The sequence below is a fragment of the Crassostrea angulata genome, chromosome 2, assembly GCF_025612915.1.
Source record: "Crassostrea angulata isolate pt1a10 chromosome 2, ASM2561291v2, whole genome shotgun sequence".
Classification (NCBI taxonomy): Eukaryota; Metazoa; Mollusca; class Bivalvia; order Ostreida; family Ostreidae; genus Magallana; species Magallana angulata.
In genome coordinates, this window is record NC_069112.1 from 19,315,747 (window position 1) to 19,341,454 (window position 25,708).

At 34.7% G+C, this 25,708-nt stretch overlaps 1 protein-coding gene across 1 annotated transcript; it reads right to left on the bottom strand.

The window, feature by feature from the left end:
* Positions 1-5,017: 5,017 nt before the first annotated feature.
* LOC128173252 (methylcytosine dioxygenase TET-like) lies at positions 5,018-17,319 on the bottom strand. The gene is made up of 3 exons (XM_052838967.1): positions 16,829-17,319; positions 13,380-13,752; positions 5,018-11,476 (listed from the first exon to the last, which is right to left on the bottom strand). The coding sequence occupies exons 1-3, from the start codon at positions 16,979-16,981 to the stop codon at positions 5,898-5,900; spliced, it is 6,105 nt and encodes a 2,034-aa protein (XP_052694927.1). The 5' UTR covers positions 16,982-17,319; the 3' UTR covers positions 5,018-5,897.
* Positions 17,320-25,708: the final 8,389 nt, after the last annotated feature.

Here is a 25,708-nt window from a genome sequence, read left to right on the forward strand (position 1 = left end):
TGAATACCAAGCCTCATAAATTGTATTACTATATTAAATCTAAGTGAATAACTGTTCTCTGTGAGATATGACAGCCTTATGGAAATCGGTCGTAATTTGGTATAATTGGCCTCGTCTTTTATGTTTGATTGTTTTTGATTTGTCATACTATTCATGTTGTCAATAAATTTGTTCTTAAATATTGTTGATTTGTTGCATTTTAGTTAATATTTAAGTTAACGTTGTGTATTATTGAAATCATTGATGAAGAATTGTGTAGAATATAAAGTGTTCAATAGTTTGATTGTTATGATCCTATTTTTTGTGACGTTGTGTATTGTAACAATAAAGATGGTAAAATGGTAAATGAACCTGTTATTTGCAATGATTCCTTATATCAGACGTTAAGCGGCTTTCATCCAAAAGGAACGTTTGAGTGATCGTATCACTATAATGCGATTTGATTACATAATCGATTATTAATTTTTTTGTTACCGATTTCTGTTATCAATGGTACACGTATGTGTATAACTGCTTCAGATTAACGTCTGGTACACATCTTTCAGCTTTGGTTAAATTGGTAACAGTTGGTACATTTATTTCTCCCAGTTGGTAACATTTTTTTTCATTCTCATCCTTTTTTTTAAATTGATGAAGTTTTTTTAAGGAATCAGGAATCCTGTTTGAGTCGTATGATCGAATGCAGTTGTAGTTGATCAGGTCAATATATTCTAAAGGGTTTTATGTTAGATTTAATGACGACTGACCGTTTTGATCATCTTATGATTACCTATGGCATGGTTCCTATGATTTTTAAGCAACAAACTGTTTTATAGCAGAGAATATTTCCATAAATTTAGCTGTAATATTTGAATATTTTTCTGTATCAAAGCTCTTTTTTATGAAGATTTGATAGTCCCAAAATGGCCAAGACAATCAAACACTTTTAAATGATATTAAGAAGTCTCACTACACCTTCAAAAAAATCTAGCTAAAAAAGAAAGGAAATGGGATATACATATATAAAAAATATCCAGAAGAAAAAATAGTAAGAATGTTTGAAGCAATGCTAAAAAGACGCTTTTAAAAAAATGTCTACGATGATTTTACATTGCAAGCGAGATGACATTACTCAGTTGATAACGTTTTAATTTGTACGAACAGAGAAAATATGACAACATTTCCCATTAAAGATCGCCGTAGGAAATCTGTTTTCGTTCCATTGAATTTTTTCGAGTAAAAAAACGATAACTTGTTAATGATATCGTGGGTATTTTATATTTCATTGATTTCAGTTGTGATAGATTCTTCCATATGTATGTGTATTTTTATTAAAAAAAAAAAAATCATCGAAATGTGCTGTACAGATATTTGTTTGTTTGTTTGTTTGTTTGTTTTCGTTTTTTTGTCTTTTGATATCTATTACTTTTGTTTTTGATAAAATAACAAAGCATAATACATTAATGGTCATCGTTGCGAGCACTGGGCTTTGTGTCCAAAATATTAGTGGGGATATAGAACGGTCACAAAACACGAGGCTCACGACGATATGGGCATAGAATGAACGCAAAACCTGTGGCTTGCGATAATTAGTAGTGGTATCAGCTTTGATAAGATCAAACAATAAATCAATATAGAAAATATAAAAAAAACAAAAACAATGAAGATTTGAACAAAGATACAAACATAAAGGGAAAGGGAAGTAGCTCAATCCGGGGGTTCTTAGACTTGTATGTATGTATCAGTTTACATTAATCCATTAATAAACTATAGAAGGAAACACGACAGCGGACTTCTCATTGGTATTGACCGTGAAAGTGAATATACATAATTTTTTTTAATTAGTTTTAAGGCATTGGATTACAGACGTTGTGTTAAAAGAAGCAAAATTAATGTCTTCCTCTTTGTATAATGTTTTATATTGACATTAAAATGAGAAAAAAAATTGACATAGATATTCAACTGTTATTTTTATTCATGAATCTGTTTCATGAAATACCTGCACCAATGTAAGATGTGAAAGCACACACACACATAAGAGAGAGAGAGAGAGAGAGAGAGAGAGAGAGAGAGAGAGAGAGAGAGAGAGAGAGAGAGAGAGAGAGAGAGAGAGAGAGAGGGAGAGAGAGAGAGAGAGAGAGATGGTTGTGAAGAAACTTCTCATTATAATTCAAACAAACGAGACTCTACAACTAACCGGTGACATTATCAAACTCATACTGTTGTACTAATGCGTGTGAAACTGTCTCTCATTCATATTGCCTAACAGCAATATATACCAATTATTTAGCTATAATTGCCTCTTATTTGGGATTGGTCACATCAAAGAACAAGCATTCCGAGAGTATTGCATAGGAAATACACGTCCCTTACCGGTTTGTGGAAATAGTGAAAACAATGCACTGTTATGCAGAATATGGAACCCGAACATTAAAAAATTGGAATACAAAAAATTAATTTTCTCGAAAATATGTCAACCAGACGCTACAGAAGTGTAAACTTGATATGTAGTTTGACATTTTGAAGCTGTTCAGCAAATTTCATATTATTCCTCAAACGAAAAAGTGTGGAAAACTGAAGTGGAACAGACAGACGGACGGACAGACAGACGGACGGACAGACGGATTGACGGACAGAGGGACTGACGGACGCAAAGGAAAACTATAGTCCCCTCCGGTGAAAACTGGTAGGGGACTAATAAAAGATAAAATATAAAATATTGGTGATGGCTCATGAAACTACAATCAACAATAGATCTAAACTGTTTTTTTTTTTAGCAAAGACATATAAAGAGTGGTCAATTCGTAATTGACCGGTATCAGGTAATGTATAATTACATATGTTTATAATAGACGAACATCACATATATAGCGGGTAATATGCTTTTAGATTACCATTTGTTTAAGGATAAAAATGAATATACAATCTGTTGATTTTGCTATTGGAAAACAGATATCATGACCTGTTTTCTTTCACAATGCTTTATTTTTTATTTCATTGGTCAAGGCCGTGAAACAAATAAATGTTTAAAGATGTATATTTAAATCTACCGGGTATAAGTCCTTCTATTTCTTACGGAAACTTATAGTTCATCCATAGCTTTATAGCAAAAGCCAGATTGAAATCTACACACCCCGCTTATCGATTGGTCTAATTCCACAGCGGCTGAAAGTGACAGGACTGAAATTTACACCCCCGTTTAGCGATTGTTATAAACCTACAGCGCCCTTAGAAAATTCACGGACTACACGAAATATTCAAAATGATTTCAGTTTCAAACTCCGAGAGGAGGCGATTTGGCTGTCTCTTGCAGCTAATGTACTGATGTTTATTGGTGTATATAGTAATTTAGTAAATTTTGCTTTTTGTATTAATTAAGTTCTTACTGGTTAAAAGAAAGGATAAGAGTTAAACCAATAAAACGCTTTTTTTATGATTCATGCGGGCTTTGAAAGAAATTACATATGCCGCTAATCAGGTTTATATATTTTGCCTGCAATATCGCTAGCTTCACATCCACCGTGAATCACCAAAGAAACACTCTAATGTTTAAGTAAAATGGGTAATACTGTTGATTCTTAATTAAACGCGAGGAATTAATATCTGCGTACAATCGCGAGAAACACATACCGCAAATTTTAAAATCTCCCTTTTATTTTTCGGAAAATATTTGATAAAAATTTCGCATTCCGGATTTCATATTCTCACAATTTAAAGCGACACCTTTCTATTGAGGAATTAAGTACTCATGTAAAATAAGGAATATAAGAAATCCACATTATAAAAATTTGAAACAGATGAAATTAGAACCATTTTGGGAGAAGAATATTTGATTCGAAAGAGTTGAAAAATCAAGAAATTTGAGTAGAAGGAAGCCATCTTGTAAAGCAATATGAGCTGTATTTTTTAGAATTTTATTTTGCTGCAAAAAGCTGCTAGCATGATAAGTCTGCATACTCCTTAAACTTTATGATAGATAAGGTTTGAAAAAATCATTACTTTTTGTCAGATGAAAGACTTCTCTTCTAAGAAATATATACATATGCAGCAAATCAATTTTTATACAGGACGACAATAATTCAATTATGCTCCAATTAAGGCTTCTCAACAGCCTTTCCACACAAAAATATGGCTAAAAGATATTTAAAAACCATGAAATTTTTCTCATTATAGTAGACAATAACATTTTCGTAAAAAAATTTAAACATGAAAATTGCAGCTCATATTTGTTGAACAAATTAAGCATATGTATATAACAAGTAAAGCATCATATATTGTACATATATTATACATATATGTAAATATAAAATTTCATATTTTTTTTCTTTTCTTTTCAATGTAATCTGATTAAAAATGATATAATCTACCATCTTCTATTTTAGCTAAGAATACTATATTTCAATTCTGTTTTAAAAAATGTATATGTTTTTAATGGTTTTGTTTGCCTGTCTTCAGAATGAAATAGTCATTTTCAAAACCGAAAAGCAAATGGCGTTGTTTTCAGGCAAGTCTCGATTGATCAACAGTAAAATATTTGTCTTGGAAAAAATAAACTGAAGCAAAAAATGGAGCATATTATCATATATATACAGGTATTTGCGAACCATATTGAATGTAAAAATCTGTTATCATTTTCATAGCATTACTTTACTTATTTGCGAACCATATTGAAGGTTAAACCAATTTATCATTTTGAGTTTACAGTTGCTTTGTTTAATAAAAAAATTTTATGGCTTTACTATGCTAATTCATACAATGTCGTGATTCATTGATGCATTAAACAAAAATATATTGCTATAAGAACGTGTATTTTACTTCTTAAAATCTCTCTCTCTCTCTCTCTCTCTCTCTCTCTCTCTCTCTCTCATTATGAAACCACAGCACAGCAAATCAAATTGTAACTTAAAATGTAAAAGAATGAATTTTACTCCTTGGTGCAACAGTTCCAATTTCAATTGTAATGTTTTACCTTTTAACATTCAACATTTTAACATTTTTTCCTTTTAATTTATTCCCATGTTGAAGTGGAATTATTAATTAAAAACGCAGACATCTTAACAGTGATGCGATTTTTTATTTCATGTCTCTGCTAATTTACATCTTGAATCAGTGAGAGTATCTATTTCTATCTGACAGTTTGTAGCTTCTAAACTGCTGCTAAATATTCCTAATGTCATCTTGTCAACATTTATATACCAGTCACTGTCTGAAGCCCGTGTGTTTTATAAAATTCATTATGCAGTTTTAAATACGCATTTCAGCTCTGAAAGGACCATTCAGGTACGCAAAATTCCAATCTTCTTCTGGAATCAGATTTAAAAATTGTTTAAACTTGTTAACATAAACAAGAAAACCAACTGTATTTAAACGATTAATATGCTCTGTTGAATTAATTTTTTAAAACATGCTTTAACTCTGTTTTTATAAACAAGGGAAAAACGTATTAATTGGAACAAAAAATATGCTTAAACATAAATAAACAAACAGCATATCATTTTGTTGTTTTATAAGAAATCAATAAATATTTACATACATTCCAACAACACAAGCTTTAACAAGGCATTTATACGTCACTCCTTGCAGTACGTCATGGTTTCCTGACGAAACAATAGAACAGCGTCCCAAAGTGTTGGTCAAGCGACTTGAAAACAGTCCTCACGACTCGTGAATTTTCATCGATTTAAAAAAACAATGCATTTTGAACACTCGACCAATTAAACCATGCTGCCAGAGCTAAACAAGAAAAAAGACACGTATTTTTTCTCAGTTTTGTAATCTCGTATTTTGCACAACATTGTCTAGTTTATGATATGATGATAAGAAAAAAATCGAAAATAATTAAACTGTCAAATCAACGATAACGTCATCGCTACTACAAGATTGTCACAATTCTAGTAACATAATTCGACTGGGAATGATCACGGTGATTTGGCGTACTGGACAGCTCCATTACTCGGGCCCTTGCTAGAGGCGGGTCTAACTTGTGGTATTCCGAAACCAGTGCTTCTGAATCTGAATCGCTGGTGATATTCTGGTGCCCGGTATAAACGCGGGTTGCTCTGGACACCCATGTCTGGCTTAACTGTTGTCGTTGACTGCTGGACTTCAGCTGGTTGTTTTTCTAGAAGCTGCTGTTGAGGAGCCTCCTTCAGGATTTGCTGTTTTTTAACAGGCGGGTCAATCACCGCCATTTTTACTGGTGCTTCTATGGTCTTGGGGACCGGGCGCTGTTGTTGTTGACCAGGCTCTGGTTGGTTATTAGGCTTCGGTATAGGTTGAGGGTACGGATTTTGGTTCCTAACACTATTTCGCGATTTTTCAAGTTCCATAGGCAGAGGTCCATTCGACAGAGATTGTTGTCTCGGAGTCTCAATGCTCGGGACAACCGACTGAGGCTGCTTCTCTACAACAGTGTCTCTTCGATAGAACCCGGGAACGGGCTTACCTTTATCGGCGATAGCTTGGTTCTGCAAGGCTTCTTGGTAAATTATTTTGGATTCAGCCGGTGTCGTTCGTACTGCCCAGAGAACCTGACTGTTCCCGGCGGACGGCATCGATTCAGCTGGCTGAAGAGCGTTTTGATAGCTTCCTAAGCGATGAGCTCGCTGTTCTCGGCCAAAAACATTACCAAGGTCGGATAACTTTGGGCTTTCTGAGGGCTGAAGCCGTTCCTTAGCTCTGCTTACAGCCATAGGGTGTATTTTGGATGGCGAAAGTCCACCGGACAAGACACTGAATCCTCCATCATTAGACGGGTACCGCATATGACTTGGATAAATGGCATTCGGTTGTTTCAATTGACTTACAGTGTTACTTGGCTCAACATACTCCTTTCTGACAGGAGTCTGCAAATTGGGTCCATGTTTTTCAATCTGATTTTCGGCAGCAACCCCAGTTTTATGATCAGCGCCACCCATCAAGAAAGCACCAAATGTGTCTGTCTTAGGATTATATACTCCAGGTTTCTGGACGGTCTTTTGAGGATACTGTCCTTTGATTTGTTGTGGATTCCTATTAACGGGTATAGGAATTGGAGCTGGCTGAGGATTGCTCGACCTTTGACTTTGCTGTTGGGCTCTTTGTAGAGGTTTGGGTCCACTCACTATAAATTGGTTAAGTCTGGAACCAGTTGTGGGAGCAGGTGTGTTTGGACTCTCTATTAATACCGGTCTTGGTTTGTTCTCTGGGATTTGAGATTGTCCGTTTTGTACAGAAAACATATTAGGGTTGTTTGGCTGTTTATTCCACTGGTGATGAGGCTCGGATTGCTGTCCTCTTGTAGCACCTTGATATTGTTTAGAAGGTCCCTTCCAGTTGCTTAATTGAGTACCTGATGACATTGGGTTTGACAGGGAGGGTTTTTGTGGATACTGGTTTGACTGTTGTTGGCGGTTTCCGAATCTGTTCTGTGTTGGTCTGCGAACGTTTGGATATTGTGGAAACCTATTTTGTTTTTGGTTTTGGTTCTGGTTGCTAAATCTGTTATATTTGCTAGGATCATATGGGGCTTGTGTGATGGGAGATTCAGTAGTAGTTGGAACTGCTCTATCCCATATAATAGCATCTAAAGTAGTCATTTTCTCTGGTGGGCCTCTTCTATTAGGTTGTACATTTTCTGATGCAACACTTTGCTGTTGGGACAAGCCCGTTTGTGGTTTGATTTGTTTCTGTTCATTTGCAGCATTCCTGGTCTGTTGTACAGTTTTAACCTGTGGCATCTGATTTTGAGCTAATGCTGTGGGAGGTGTATTTTGCATTACTCTTGGATAGATAGGTCTCTGGTTGTTGACATTCCGTGGGGGGTACCTTTGTGGATATCGCTGAGGTAATTTGCGAGTAAATGTCGGTCTGAACATTCCCCTTCCATGTGCAGAAAAGGTCTCCTGTCTGGCATTGATAACCGGCGGAGATGGGGTTGTTGCTTTAGCGGCAGCAATTACTGCTCCCTGCAAATTCTGAGTTCCCATTCCGATGGCTGCTAAACTTCCCATTCTATATCCTTGGGTTGTGAAGGGATTATTTGTGGTAGGTGCCGGTGTAGAAGTTGTGACAACTGCTCCTTGAATGAAAAGAGAGCCAAACTTGTTTGCCTGGTTGGGAAAGCCTTTCTGAGAACCGAGTGGTCCAGTTGGTCTTTGTCGATTTGGCAACGGTCGGGGTGATCCAAGGAAAGGATTAAAAGAACGAGGCGCACTGGTTTTTTCTGAGGCTTGTGGGGCAGGAGTTGAGGGCATTTGTTGCTGACTTGATTGTACAACGTGTTGCGACATGGAGTTCTGTTGTGAGTTTAGCATAACATTGTTACTGTTTGGCTGATTTGGTACCATGCTGGACTGCTTTGGTACTATTTCAATTTGTTTGGAAGGTTCAGACTTTTTAGAGGAAACCATAAGTGGTGAACCTACTACATACAATGGGTTCTTATTACCTTTAAAGCCCGTGTTATATTCACCGATGTTTAACATTTTATCAGTAGCTTTCGTGACGGGGGGAGCTTCTGTTTTATCTAAGTGTTTGTTGACGTCAGCTTTGGATTGTAGAACAAATAAAGGAGAATTGATTCCTTTAATTTTGGTTCCATGTAAATTTGTATCTGCCAACACTTTTGATCCTTTGTTCTGTATTGGGGTTGAAATAGTGGTAGTTGTTTGAATTGCAACATTTTGTGCCTGCTGACTTGGTGGTTGTTTCTGATTCCTAACTTGTTGTGTGTTTTGTGGGCTCTGCTGTGCGTTCTGAGATGGTATGGATTGTAGTTGTTGTTGTTGTTGATTTTGGAACTGTTGTCGTTGCTGTTGTTGTTGATTTGGAAATTGTTGTTGATTTGGGTATTGTTGTTGTTGATTTGGGAACTGTTGTCTTTGTGCAAAGTTTGGAGAAGTGTTTATATTCGTTTGAGATGGAACATTTGATATCATGGAATGCTGATTTTGTGGGGGCCCAACTGGGGAGGCCGGTGCCGGCGGAGCATTCCATCTATTAACACGCTGCACCGGTGCAGGAGTGGTTGTAACAGGAGCAGCTGTAGATGGGGGAAACATACGGGAACTTGGTGGCGAGGCTTTTGGTTTCTGGAATCCTGAAGATGAACTGGGTTTTGGATCATAAACCGTTAGTCCACCAAAAAACTGTCTTGCAACTTTCGGGTTCCATCGCATAGCTTGTGGATCAGCGTTTAGTGTGAATGGCTTTTTGTTTGGTCTGATCCTGTACGATGGATTGTTTTGTTGATTTTGTGAATATGGCACAACTGACGGGGAAGGATTTCCTTGTCTCATACTCTGCGCTTGTAAATAGTGTTCTTTCCAGAGCTCTTTTTGTTGTTGTTGTTGTTGTTGTAGTTGTTGTTGTTGTTTATTCTGTTGCTGATTCTGAATTTGTTGTGAATTCTGATAGCGTTGTTGATTTTGAGGTGGTTGCTGTGAAGCTGTTGGAGATGGAAGTTGACCTTCGCCTATTTGTCTCATCTGAGCTTGTCTGCTTCCCTGCGGTTGCTGTTGCCCATTCCAAATCTGTTGTTGTTGTTGTTGTTGTTGCCGGTTTTTAAGGGGTTGCGTATTAGACCCAGTGTTTTGTCTATTACTTTGCCATTGCGTCTGTTGCGGGTTGTTTCCTTGAGGCTGGGTTCTGGTGTTTGTCCGTTGACTCTGTTTTTGGTTTTGGCCATTTACTGATGTCTTTGTTGGAGTTGGTGCATTGTTGCTCATCCAGCCATGTTGACTTGAGATACGCTGAACGTTGCTCTTGGTTCCTTGTTGTTTAAATGTTGAATCTAACCATTGGGGATTTGGTTGAACCTTTACTGGTACATCAGTTGGTGATGAACTTGGTGGTTGTTTGGGCTGTGATCTTGTGTTAGACTGTAAATTTAAAGAAGGAGACTGGGGGGATCGTGGTTGCTGCACTGGAGTTGGCTGTGGGTTTGGCTGAAAGCCCTGCCAGCCGTTGTTTTGCCATGGTTGATTTCCCATATTTCCATTGACTGTTTGTGGTTGTTTCACACCAGTATTTGCAACCCTCTGGGGATTACTAGGCGAAGGAGTGGTCGATTGATTCTGTATAATTTTAGGCTTGATTCTCTCTCTTTGAACTTCCGGAGCATGAACGAAATCAAAACGTGGTATTTCTTTAAACCCTGCAGGCTGAACAAAATTTCTTATCTGTTTTGTATCTGGGTTCATTTCCATTGCAGGTCGGTCTATAGAAATTGGCGTGTCTCCCTTGAAGTTGCTAAGCGGGGAATTTCCCGACGACACGGACGGAACCACATCATTGGATGGGTATAAACCGGAAGAAGGTGGAGTCGGGGGCCTTCTGTTGTGATGATACTGTTGATTTGGATTGGAAGACCTTGGTAACAAGCTCTCTTGAGAAGCTAAAAATCCCCCAGAATGGGTCTTTGCAACCATATCATTAAACTGGGTTTTGCTAGGATTTTCAGAAGGCATGCTTGAAAGTCCTCCAGAAGGTTTGTCAAACTGTGAACTAAACGCGCCTCCGACACCATCCATGGATACAGATGGTTTCGATGGCTGGTTTTGCGTTTGTGACAACGAACCTCGCTGACGGGGCATGCGTTGGTAGTTGTTGTTTTGATTCCAATTCCATCCATTTTTGTTATTATTGTTGGTAAAACCAGCCTGTTGACGATGGTGTTGTTTACGTGGATACCACTGATTCTGTTGCTGTTGTTGATGTTGACGTCTTCTTTGTTGGAACTGACTCTGATATTGTTGTTGATGCCCAGCGTTAGGTTTATAGACTGGTTGATTTGGATGTTTTCCATGTTGATACTGATTCATCGGTTGATTGGTAGGTTGTACGTTGTGTTGATTCATACTCGCCGGCTTGTGTTGTTTACGATGGGGATGCGTGAACTGATCGCCCTGTTTTGGACCTGGGTGCTGCGATTGAGATGTTGGTCTTTGATTTGCTTGTGTTGGTGTGGGTTTGGGATTGCTGTCAGGGTTCACGAACGCCGGAGAGGGCTCTACCTGGTTCTTCTTTGGTTGTTTGGGCCTTGCGTCTTGGGTGAGCTTGAAATTCTGGTTGCTTGGCCGATGTCTCTTTTGACCCATGATTTCACTGTTGTGCTGAGCATACCTAGTCGGACTTGCATTTTGCTGTTGTCCAAACTGTCCATTCTGTCGATGCAACGCCCTCTGGTGTTGTAACTGATAATACTGCTGACGATTGTTATTTGGAATTCCAGGAGGACTTGGTTTAGGAGCAATGGACTCCACCTTTCTCAGCTCTGTTCTGTAAATTTCAGCATCTTTCATCACCAGAGGCTTTTTAGCAGCATTGTGGTTGTCGATGGTCTTCTTCGCTTGGACACCTAGCCATTCCACTCTCTTTCCTAGGTTGGTGTGATCCTGGCGTTGGTTTTGCCACCCCTGGACCTGTCGTTTACGTCTCATTATGCGGTCGGTGATCTGAATATCAGCACAGTTTCGAATCGTTCGTCTTTCCATGCATTTTGGGCATTTGGTGTTATCTGCAAAATAATAGAGTATACAAAATCTTATTCAGTATTGAACATTAAAAAACGCAAAGAAAAGTTGTGAATGAAAATCCTAGAGTAAGGTACATGTACCATACATTCAACTTGAACGTTAACAATTATCTTCAAACGTCTTCTATTATACATTTACGAGGAGTAATTATGTCAAATAATACTGATTTACGGTGTTATGAGAATGTTTAGGCGTAGACCATCGTAAACATCAATGTTTGTATTTACTGAGAATAATATTTTTTTTCATTTATCAATTCGTTACTAGATATGGAACATTGATTAGTTTGTCTTTAAAGAACCGTCATTTACCCTTCATATATAATGTAAGGAAGAAGGTGTTCTGACATTTTTGTCACAGTTTGCAAAACGTGCAGTAAAAAAGGGACATATCTAGATCGTGGTCGGGCTATGCCAACACTGTGCACTAAAAGACTCATTATAAAAAGCACGATTTTTAATTTATTTTTTTAAAACTCATTATGCAAGAGGAAAAAGACGAGAGACTTTCATAAAGCTGTCACTACGAATGTCGCAGGACAAACGGTGTATCAGTGGACGGAAATATTCATCTGTTCTATATATAGTAACACGACATGTGATGATCCACCGTGGACATGTGATCAACTATAGATTTTGTAAAAAGTTGAATATGGGTCTTAATTACTTACAAATATTGCTGAAATCAGAGTAAGATCGTATATAAGAAAGTTACATCATTGAAACTTCCAACAAATGCAAACAAGTTTATATATATATTTTTTTGGCTCATCTACGAATAGTTTTGAGTGACATGACAGATATTAACAGTTGTACAAAATTAGCAATGATGTATATCATTTTTACATCATTTTGTTGACATAATCGTTTTAAACGACTTCGGTATGCTGTTGAATGAGAACAATTGATGTTCATTTTGACATTTAAAACGTCTAGTTCATTAACTTTCAATTTACAGTATATCATAGTCGACAATCATCATTAGAATGCTTATTTTGACTGACATTAGTAATGACTAACCCATCCAATTTCTTTTCAATGGTGAGAGATTTAAATATTTTCTTTTTTAATTCTATAGCTATAGGTTTGTGTTATTGTACCAAATCATACGGGAAGCCACATTTTGTACTATAAATTTATGAATATTGATACAAAGAGTAAAATTAAGAAAATGACAAAATGTGGGCTTTTAACAAGATATAAATGCACGAGACAGCTATTGAACAAACATAAGATGTAAATCTAAAAAGCAATAATGATTAGAAATTTTGATATTTTTTTTGGTTATAAATTATGAAAATCAAAAAGTTTATTATTATCATTTTTTGTAATATAAGTATCCTATTTTTTATCTAATGGTATCTTTTTTTAAGTTACAGTAATAGGAGAGATATAGAAAACTGAGGCCTGTAGAAACAAACAGATAACCATATTATTATATTCTTTTGAATTAGGCTAGCATTTAATAAGAATTCTTGTCACAACCCATGTCTTAATTAGAGTTATATAACTGACAAGGAATAGGTTAAAAACAATTTAAATGTTTCGTTTAAGCTTTTTTGTGCAGTTTAATTCTTTAGAATAGCACGATGTTGACTAGAACTTCAAATTAAATCTAATAAAAGGTTACTTTATTTGCATATATTGCCACTTAAGGATTGTAATGAATGCATGCATGTCGTGCCATTTGTCAAGTATTTCACAATTGAATTAAAACATACCTACAATGAATAGATATATTGTTTTTATTTTTTACATGTGTACGTTATGTTATGTATTCAATTTAGAACAAAGTTATTTGATTTTAATGTAATGGTGTCATTTTAATGTCTGTGCACGTCAAAGTTGTTTGATGTACAACATAATGCATATATTTTGTTTTTACCTTGGACGAAAGACCACTGCAAGACACACTGTTTGCAGGTAAGTCCAACGGGAAGTTCGACGTAAGCATCAACAAAAGTCTCGTGAGATTTCACTCGCTGCCTCTTCTCTCTGTTGTCGCTAAACAAGAGGACGTGTTTATCGAAACAACTCTGCTGGAGATCTCGTCCTTTTGTCGTGACGTCACACAGCCGGAATTCTATGTATCCACCGACTTTTTCAGGGTTTTCAATTGTTACTTGTACAGTGCTACCGGTTTTGTACATGCCCCCGACGATCCCTTGAGCGTATTTCCCGCCAAATTCGTGAAAACGAGGCCCGTCCCACGGATCTCCACATACGCCGCATTTTCCACCATTGATATTCCACTGTCTCTAAAATGAGAAAATGACAAAACGATATCATCAAACATTGCGATACATAATTGTATTTATTACTTCCACATACAACAATCAAATAATGTTGACTTTGTTGGGATAATTCAGATAAGTACGTAGTATGAAATACATACTGTAGACTGCAGTCATTTTATTTAGGAGAGAGAGAGAGAGAGAGAGAGAGAGAGAGAGAGAGAGAGAGAGAGAGAGAGACGTTCCTAACTTATTCATTAATAGACAATATATAAGTAATGGAATTCAGCAAGAAAACAAAGACCTGTTTTGTTTTCTCCCCGTTTGATCTAAACAGATAACAGATGAAAGTGATGTGTTACAGGTAACAAATGTCACAGACTATAATTAAGATGAAATCAATCAGGTGTCTGTCAGCGGGGATTTCATTTTTAATATTTTTTACACACACATTATGAATACACATTATGAATACAGATCGCGTCTCCTATTGCACGAAGTTGACACTTACGGCGCAGCGAGAGAGAGACTGAAAAATGTCTGAAAACAATTAAGCATTTCATGCAGGTCTGTCTACAGAGACGGATTTTTATTTAGATTAATGAAGGTTTTTGTTCTTAAATGTTATTCTTATTATACATAAAAATATATATGAAATACATAACATATATGTCACTTAGTCTCTTAGATTATATCCACATGTGAATTGAACAACAAAATTACATAAAATGGTATCTAACTGTTAAAGTAGTACAATATGTAGCTAAAAATAAAATACCATTATAAATCATAAATAAAAATAACACCAAATTCTTTAGTGCAAAGACTCCGTAATATTGGAACTGGTTTTGTTCTAAATCAAGTTATGTATCTAAGATGCTTATATATTTTTTTAGATATCTCCTTTTTTACCATGTTTGGTATTTAAACGACATTGATCATTATACTGTTTCTATATGCAATAACATGAATCGGGTCGTATAAATGGTTGTGTAAAGATGACGGTAGTCTCAATATTTCAAGCACAAAAATGCCATTCTGTGTACAATTTAATGATTGAACAAACCCAAAACCCACATATGACGGTATTCATATTGTACATGTGATATTCTCTGACATAATTCAAGACTGCGTTTTTACGTTCAACCGTTGTTTAAGAGATGGGCGTGTGCGATTCATCGTTCACCTGAAGATGGTGATAAAAATTCTCTTGACAGTGAATACATTATGCAAGAATATGTCTCTCTTGGTTGGTCTATTTCCTGTAAACCATGTCACGATCCCATGGTACACCTGCAATCACTGTCGTTTCTGGTGCTTTAAGGGGGTTTGATGGTCAACAAATTAACCATCTGATCTGCCTTAAATTAACCATCTGATCTGCCTTAAATTAACCATCTGATCTGCCATAAATTAACCATCTGATCTGCCTTAAATTAACCATCTGATCTGCCATAAATTAACCATCTGATCTGCCTTAATTTTTTTAACAATTACTTCGGTTTTAAAATTTGAATTTTTTTTTAATTTCGTTCAGTAGAGCTCTTCATCTAAAGGAGGTAAATTTAACCCTTAAATTGGCCATGACCATTGAGCCCTCTTAATATGACTGGATAGTAAGATATAGTAAATTGTTTGATTTTTGTAAGCTTAATCGTTTGACTATTTTTCTTTTTTTTTTAGATTGGTCGGTGGTCAAAAAATATCAAATGTCAAACTTTACGGTAGATCTGATGGTTAATCTGTTGACTACCCATCCTCCTTAACAAAAATCAGACTCCATTTTTTCAGAACAAAAGGTCATTCCAGTGTTGCGTTTAAAAAATTTAAAAAGGTCAAACAATCTTAAATTGATCTTACTTGTTTATAAAAAAAATTACAACCTATTCAGTTATTAACAGTGATTAAGTCAGACCTGTTGGGGTTTTTTTTCAATTTTTTTAAGTCTTTATCTGATTGTAGGTATTTGACAACTTAATCTGGTTAAAAATGGCTTAGTTATTTGCTATAAACCCCATTTTTCACTTTCTGTCGAAATATTCCCAAACCCACAGTTCTAAACAAGTCTTGATTTATTTGATAATGTATAGAAAAACATTATTAATTTTAATATTTATCTTTAGTCTTTACCGCGACGTGACCCCGACATAATAAATTGACATCCGTTAACTTACAGGTCTGTTTATGACGTGGACGTGTCTTATCAGAGTTAATTACTCATTAACCCATTTATTTTATGAATCAACACGCGAACGTATTAAACAGTTCTAAGACGTGTCTAAAACTCAATGAAATGAAAACAAAGCTCGCACACTGTTTTACTTTGCCATTCAATACATACAAGAAAATGCAATGTAAATATTAATAATTTCCGAATTTAATTGATTAATAATTCAATGAACATAGTGAGGAATGCATTAAAAGGTCATGCCGTCACTAAGCGGTTAATTAAACAAATCCAAAAGTTAGAATATTCCGAAGTCCTTAGTTAAACATGATCTCAATTTCCCCTTTTAAAGATAAGAAGTCGATAATTTATTCATCTTTTTTGATATGATTGACAGATTGTTTCTAATTTTCATTTAAAAATGCATATTTTTGATTTTTTTCTAATTAACTAATTAGTCACAAAGCAGCGTTGCGTTTATTACGAATCTATTTTTCGTCAATTTTTTAATAAGGGAGGTGTCATTATCAATAATTCATAAAGATTTCTAGACAGAATGAATTCAAACCTGTGTCAAATTAGGGGAAGTTTCATAAATCATTGAAATCAATCAGTTTCTAAGTTTCTATCCTCTCCTCAAATGCCGTAAAATTTTAATAATTTGAATTTCAATTTCCGTATTTTAACAAACTGTTGAACATTAGAAATCGGAACACTAGGTAACAATGGAGACAATAGACAAATGTTGTTACAATGGATCTATTTGTTTAAATACTATTAGCATAAGTAATTGTAATTTAAAGCAAAAGGAGAATAGTTTTAAATGTTGATACTAACATCTCTCTCTCTCTCTCTCTCTCTCTCTCTCTCTCTCTCTCTCTCTCTCTCTCTCTCTCTCTCTCTCTCTCTCTCATCCACAAATCCAAAACTTACTTCAACTCCTCCACAATCAAGAACTTCTCCCTTTGTATCCAGTTGAGACGAATAAGTCCAGATGGTGTTCCGAGGGACCGGACTCACGAGGTGTGCCGAATGTACTCGGGTAGCGAAACAAATTCCAAATATGAGTATCACCAATCGAATCATCTCGAAAAAAATTGTATATCAAGTCTCCTTAAAAACTATTCCTGTTAACAAACGTTTCTTCTCTATATGGAAAACAAATTCTAACGGTATATCCAGCAATAAAGAAAAATATATATAGTCTGTATATATATGATATTTACGGTAAAATCATAATTATCGAAAGTAAGATATATATTTCTTCCTTAGAACAGAAAGTTTGATAGCTATGTTGTGACGTCACCCATTTTCTGTTTCAATGGTCTGTTCACACTTTCAAAAATTTTCGAGTCCGACTTCACGAAACTATCTCACAAAACTGAAAACAATAAACGTGAACTTCGGGAGCGAAAAACCTCGTAACAGCCACCTCCTAAGAGTCGAAATAATGAAGTCGGCAAGCCTCGCGCGACAATTAGCGACTCATTAATATGCATGATAAAAAAAGAGAATTTTCAACGTCACACATATCTACCAAAAGAGATTTACGATGTCAAAAATGTCACGCATGAAGATTTAAAAATTGCTCGAGAATTAAAGAAAACCCCTACGGCTGCTAAAACCTGTTATTGGATTCAAGCTTGTATTAACAGTTATGAAAGATGGAATATATTTTATATTAAATGTAGAAAATGAAAAGGGAAAAAAATGGACTGTCCCCAGTTGGAAAAGTTATCTTGCATTCTCTTCCGCCTATTAAAAATCTAATTTATAATAGAAGGAGGAAATTGGTTGTGACGTAAACGTTGATCATCTGTTATTTAAAGTACTGAATATGTTTTGGCAAAATAAGTCTTTGTTTTGCTTTTGTTTTTATATGGTTCATTATTGTACCTCTGTTTTCATTACTTGAATGGAGAGCGAATTTCATGGGGGGGGGGGGGGGGAGGAGTGCTTGGACGTGGGCTAGGGGTGGAGGGGGGGGGGTTGTTGTTGTTGTAATGTTTTCAATACTTTGTGTTATCAGAGAAAACATTCTTTTTTCACAATTGGAACCTTTACGTGGTTTCTCTAATTAAAAGCAAAATCTTCCGTCTATACTATTTCACGCCGAAGTCGTTAAAAAGTTATAATTGAATCACATTTAAAAATTGTGCAGAACATTTGATATCCTTAAATACCAAAGGCATAGGTGCACTGCCGTAAATGTGTTACTTTGCTCACGGTATGAAAGAAAAGACGCAAGCCGTAAAGTATAAGACTTCTGTATTTTACATATTTAATTAAAATGGATGTTATGGATATATATTTACTGTCAAGATGTTAAAGAGAGGAAGAGAAGCAAAAAAAAATGTCTCGTGATCAGAAAAACCTTTAATTGAAATCCCGAAGACTAAATATGAACACATGTCCCTATGTGGTTAGAGATATTGTATCGACTTGGCATCTACTATTTCATAATCAAAATCAATGTCATGATTCTAACTTATTTTGAATTTCATTGAGTTTCGTTAATCATGGTTGTTCATGGAGTTAAGCTGTTGGTCTTTTCAGGACGAGACGTTCAATCTTTGGAGCGACTGTCATGACAAAACCCAGTCCTTTTTAAAACATAGTAACTTAAAACAAACGTTTCAGTTCAAAGCTTGTAGTTTTAAAGTAATTGGCCCAAAATTCTGGTGGGAATTTTTTTGGTACCATCAAATTAACTTTTGATTGATTATATTAATAAAGCATTTCATTTTACACCTTACTGTTTTCATCAATTGCAGAATATTTCCCATTCAGATTCCATTATAATAAGTTTTGAAGTCTATGCACTAAAGGCAAATCAAAGTGTGTTGTACCATTGCATTTTTTTTCTTATAATGTCTGATTCCAATAAATATGCATACTTTTCTTGAACAGAGATAGTAATAGGCGCCCTCTCCCTCTTGTATATAAGCAGAAGCTCTAATGTAAATTGTTCCATACTTATGTACATAAGTGTTTGATGCTTCACTGTCAACTCTCTACATTGTATGTAAACTGTCTTGCTAAAACCGAGTTAACTTTGTTTTTTAATCGTGAAGTGTTTATTTCCAACCACTGAAAGCATACTTCTAATGATTGATTATGCTGATAAACATTTCGTTTTAAAAGCTACTGTTTTCTTCCATTCCAGAATAGTTCCCCTTCAGATTTTTAATAATAAATCACATATCCATGCACTAAAGCAGACAAAAAGCAAATCATTGATGCCATTACATTATTTTAGACTTTTATGTCTGATTCCAATAAATATGCATAATTTTCTTCAACAGAGATAGTAATAGGCGCCCTCTCCCTCTTATATATAAGCAGAAGCTCTCATACTTATGTACATAAGTGTTTGATGCTTCACTGTCAACCCTCTACATTGTATGTTAAGTGTCTTGCTAAAATCGAGTTAGCTTTGTTTTTTAATCGTGAAGTGTTTATTTCCAACCACTGAAAGCATACTTCTAAATTAACCATACAGTTTAACAATGAACATTTGTTATCCTGGTTTTCTGCAGTTAGTCGGTTTAAAATCATTTTAATTTAGTTTATTATGTAAACACTACGTTTACGTAAAATTGATGCACGAACACCCTATAATTAAATTTAAAATGTTTCTATTTTCACTAGCTGGCCTTTACCATTCACTTATAAAAAAAATAACAAATGGAAATATGAAATTCGAGCACCTTGACCGTACGGAATTAATGCAATTAATTTCTTAATTCTATTAAAATATATTCTATCCAGCATTCGAATCCATTAAGAATCCTTTTTAATATGCTTCACACGGCATCGCAAGATCATAATACAACATGTTTTTGGCGGTTTTTGTTTTCACCTTGGTGTCTATCCCACTTAAGACAGGACATAATGCAACTGCAACCCTCTCTAAAGAAGCCGCCAAAAAAGTTAAAACATTGCAAAGACTATTTTTCTTAGTTTAAAGTAATCCAGTATTAAATGTGATTTTAGGATCTTTACAGAAATTATCCTAGTGGAAAAACGTACATGTTTTACATTGTTACCAATATTCTCAAGGAGTATTCAAAACAGATGTTCTTTATATATATGTGTTGCATACATATTATCTGACCTCAATATTCAGACTCACTTTCGGAAATAATCGTAATCATAAAAAAAGATGCCGCTCTGTATAATTTAAATTGCAGATGAACACAGCAACTGCTCTTAAAGGTACTGAAACAAACAATAAACTGTGAAGATTTTTTACACAGCATATAAAACAAAAGTTCCATTAAACAGCCATGCACCTAATATTTGCATAATTGTTCTGTTAATTTGTTGGTGAAGTTGTGATTAATTTCCGTGAAATGTCATACGATCTGTCTCTTTGCTCGCCTCGTTTTGGCCATTGGAAGAACAAACACCGCGCGTGCCAGTTGTAGAGTTCAAAACGAGGCAGCTTATGGCTACCCCATTAGAATCCATTAATGTGAAAGTATTAGTCGGAGTGAACATTGTTTGCGCATGTCTATTCATTCGTCGAAAGTCGAAAGCTGTTTGTATGGAAAACCAAAACATACTAGCATGATAATTGCCGTGTTGTATTCACAATTCTAGTTGTGTAAAATACTGTTATGTTCTTGTTTCTCTAGTGATCGTTATCAAAATGATACAAAGTTCTGGTTTGTGTAAAGACATTGTATAAATACACAAAATACACAAAAAAGACTTGAATAAAAATTCTTTTTTGTAAATCACAATTTTCGTGAAATTAATAATTATGCCTAATCGATCGATTTGTTAATCAATCAATCCTTAAATCTATTGATTCTTCTAATTTTTTATTCTATTACTCGACATCAATTGTTCAGTTATAAACCTCTTTCTATTTTGAACACGCATATATGTTCATTAAAAGTGCAGAGGTGTCTAAATTAAAATTCAAAGTCAAAAGGATTTTATAAATATCATGTCTACATACATATTTGATTCTCTTGTTTGACAATGTGTATAAATCTTAGGTACCATTTCATCTTAATTAAATAAACATTGGTTCTAAATTAACACCAAATTTCGCTATGTCGTGACCTAAAACTATCAGATTCCGATAAAAAAAAATTACATCAAGCCTGTTTGGTGATCTGTAATAAGAGCTTTTTAATGCGACGGTTGTAAAATTTATTCTTTGTGTCTGAAAAGAATTCTTTCAGCGGCAATTAGAATCGTTTTTTCCGAGTGTAAAATTACAAAAATACTACAAATTATAATTAAATTGCCAAAAACTTACATGTTTTCTTGTAAATTTCGATTTCAAAAGACCTCACGACTTAGACAAATTGAATAAAAAGAAAAAGACGGAATGAATAATAGCAAAAAACAACTAAACAGGAGGAAGGGATCGAAAATTCAGTCACAAAATCATCGCCATAAAATAATTACCATTCAAATAATTTTCTCCCTCAGTTAATTGTCGAAAAGATTATGGTGACTGTTTTCAATATATCGTTTGTTTAATAGAATTTTGAGAGTACAGCAGAAGCAACGCACGTGCTTTTAATTTACTGAAGCGTAAGTTTCACGCCTGATTTTTCGTTTTCAAAATCAAACTGGACATTGCTTATTAGACATATATAGGTTATGTCTCAGCAAACCGTCAAAGTGTGATCTGATGCCAGCTAATAGATTCGTAGAAGGTAAAAAATCATCAAGGAAATGAACAATTTTAAGTTTATTGAAGCTTATTTGAACTGAATACCATTTTAAGACGTCTTTTTAAAAAACTTTTGTTAATTTAATTGTGACGTCATCTGCAACACAATAAGATTATATTATAGAAAAGGGCATTTTGATAATAATTCTTTTTAATATAATATCAAACGGTTATCAAACAGTCCTGTTAACTCAATGAATGTGTATCTAAAGTTGGACGTATATTTGTTGTTCTAAAGACCACTAGAAGATTGAGTATTTACACGAGTTCTTTATCTGCTATAATTTATTTTAAGAAATGAAAATATACAACATGAAATAGTCATTTTGTATATTAATTGTTAAAGTAAATCACATCAGAAAAGACAGTACAGACAAGTGCCTCATTTCTCTTATCTTAAGGATTGCATTTCAGGTTTTAGTCATATCATAAATTGAGTCTCTTGTAACCGTCTTACAATGAAACGGATTGTGGACATAGCGAATTTTTCCTTCTGAAATTAAGGACGCCTTCCATAGTGTAGACGGGTTCATGTGCTGCGTGTCCATACATATAAACACCATTATTATTTTTTTTAAATATTGAGTTCACGTACCAGTAAAATTTGATTAAATTTGTTTTAATTCTTCTCCGAGCCATGGAGGCGAATACGGTCGGTGTTTATCCTGGGTGTTCGTGGTGCCAAGCGGATGAGAATTATTGACTCACCCTGGATGGGACACCAGTCCATCGCAGGTTAACCCCCAGCGTAGGCCGGTACCCAATATCAGCTAGGTGGACTGAGACAATGAGTACCTTGTCTAAGTGCACAGCACACATTATTAAAATCAAAGTACTGAAGTACTGACGGGAGTTGATTTTATCGATTATTATTTATCTTAAAATCAACGATATGTTGTCAAGTAGTTTATAATCTCTGTTTGAATTACGCACATTTTTATAATATGGATTCTCGGACTTTTCCGACAAGAATTTCGATTAAACCTCTTATGAATCATGTTGTGTTATAGTAAAAAAATAGAATTGATTTATCAAACTATGTAAGGGTATTCGAAATATTTCAAAAAGTGTATGCATCCAACCAATAATGAACTCTAGTCTCGTTCAACCGTTAACCTCCGGCAAGTAAGATACCAGGTCACGTGATAGCTTGATGATGCGACCTCTAAATATAGACTGACTCTCTGCTTGTCAGAGATGTACGGAGACAGCCGATGGTTGAACAAGACTATATTGAACTCTGGCGTAGGAAACATACGATTGCAAAAAACTTCTAAATTGTTCGTACTATTTAAAATCTGACTAATTCTTAGGTATTCATAAATAAGTTTCCTTTTAAAAAATGCTTCAGCATCTTTACATCGAATTTATCGATTATTTTTAAAAACCAACTCTTGTCAGCGGTGATGATTTGTGCTTAGGTCTAAAAACTGTTTCAGTTTCGGTTTGCCAGAGTAACTGCATAGGAGAGTTGATTAAAATCAACTCCCAAAAACTACAGCAGGGTTTGAACCAGCTGCTTTGGGCTACTCAGCAATGTGCATGTTAAAACACATTGTTTGCATTGATTATCATGATTGATCGACATTGATTGAACACTTGATTTTGTTTATTGTACAGCCATATACCTGCTCACCAAGTTGGTGGCGGGTCGGTTGTTAAACTATTGGTAAATTTTGTAAAATAAATAAGCCATGACCAAAATCGCCAATTGGTGTTCTGCTGTTGTCTTTTATAAAACATATTTAGGTGGGGATTTGCCAATTCCAAAGTCCTTATAAAAGCATACCCACCTAAAAAACGCGACGAATCTTTTGAAGGCGCAAAATTAGCCATACCCGTTAAGGTAACTCAGCATATACATTTAATGTTGATCATTTTAATGACACATATTTACAGGATGGCGATTTAAATGTTTTGTAAAATTACTTCGATCAATCTGATTGAATATCATCATAGCCCGAGATAAATTCCGGCAGAAGGTTTTGTTCATACCGGTCCGGTATTTACTGAATTAAATTTTAGAAAACCATAAATAGATTAATCAAACCCCCCAAAATAGGGATTTTCCCCTATATTTGACTTGATATTTCATTTGCATCATACAATCTGTCACAATCAAGAAGTTGAAAGCTGATAAGATAAAATATTATAGTAAGCCACACCAATTAAAAAAAAATGATTCTGAACAGAAGCCATTCTTAAATGATCTGAAAAAACTACTACATGTACAATGCTTATTAATACACCATTGATAAACCCACGATAAACCAAGGTACTTTAAGTTCTCTTAATAGTTAAAACAATTACGATCCATCATGTCCTCCTATCTATTGATAGAGAACTATCAAATATTTTTGATAAATTGGTCGTTTTATGCCTTTAGACGTGTAAATCATAACACTAATTAGTATAAAGATGATTAATCGTGCATCAATTTCGTAATGAAAACGAGAAATAAAACTGCAAGATCATTTGTATTATGTATGAAATTCCCTCCTTAGTATTCATAACAAAAGTCAGAGACGACACGTGTAAAAGTGTTGTTATAAAATGTTTTTCCAAAAAGTTCTTTTTTCATTCTGTTTATTATTTATATAACTTGTGAATATGCTGACATTTTTTACGCAACATTTTTATGATTATTACTTATTTCCCGTCATTTGTCGAAATGAATGCAAGTCAAACCCAATCAAATGTTTGCAGATATTAACTCTGTTGTAAGCGGAAAATATGTTTAATGTAACCTTGAACTAGTTATTTTTTCAGGTTAAGGTTTATAATTTTCCTCTTACAAAAACTGTGATCCAATTAATCAATACTAGGTACCTATTCTGTTTCGTAGTTATTTTTTTCATGTAATAATAAATATGCAAAAGGTTCATCAGAGTCATTTCTTTAACTTATTTGTCATGTGAAATTGAGATGTTTACAAAGTCATGTAAACCAACATTGAGGCCGAGTGACACGTGAGGCAGTGGGAAATTTCACGTGAAATTCACGGCAAAGATAAGCACACAAAATAATTAAAGTTCAATATAATGAAATTTTTGATCCCACTTTGCTGAAAATAAATAATAGTTCCTTTAGAACTTTTAGATTATCAAAAAAATGTTTTTTTTTTATGCACCTACTTATTGTGACGTACGTCCTTTTCAAAATAAATAATAAAATGAAGCCAATTTTTAAAAAAAAAATGTTTTCTTCCCCATAGCTAACTTACAGCCTTGCGCAATGATTTAGAGAGTAAATACGAAACTTTAAGTCATAAGTTCTTTTTTTACCTTCCAAAAATTTTTACATAATCATTTTTTGGTCATGTGTTAAGATTTCAAATTTTGAAACTGGTGAAAGTATATATTTTCGTTGTCAGTGGGCAAATTTAAGACTGGGCGAATTCCAATATCTCAAACTATCTTTCTTTTAACCAATTGTGTCTGGGCAAATTCAAGACGGGGCAAAACTGATTGCAAGTTAAAGGGCGACAATTACACGGGGCGAAAATAACCCTGTATACAATAATGCTGTCCATTTCATTTTTATTGAAGGGAGGGGGTGTTAAACACTGTAATGTGTGCATCATGTGCGCATACATTTTCGAGCTTTTTAAGAATATTCATAGAATTTGTCAGCTGTCTATTTGCAATGTAAGTTATTAAAACTAAGGAATATGTTCGTCATGTAACATGTAATTTGTCATTGTTCAAGTTTAGTATCAAAGCACTACTGATTTGATAATAAGCATTAAAGTATTTTCAATGCCCAGAGAATTTATGAAATCCAGGTATTTCTTTCCTAATCTTTTTTATGTATATTGGATCCAGTAAAATGCGCTAGTGTATGATTAGAAATAAAGGCAGAACAACGCTTGACTCTAACATTAATCTCTGAGAAAGACAGGTCAGGTCAAAATATGAAGGTAAAGACACAAGGAAGATATGCAGAAGTAAATATAGAATTCACCTGTTCTTGATAAATGTGCGTAATCAGAAGATAATAATTTCTCGAATATTTTTTTTTATTGATTTTTCAAAAATGACATCGATTATAGCTCAATCACCGAAAGTGTAGGTATAATGTTGGCTATACAGAAACTATTTGCATACATTTAACAC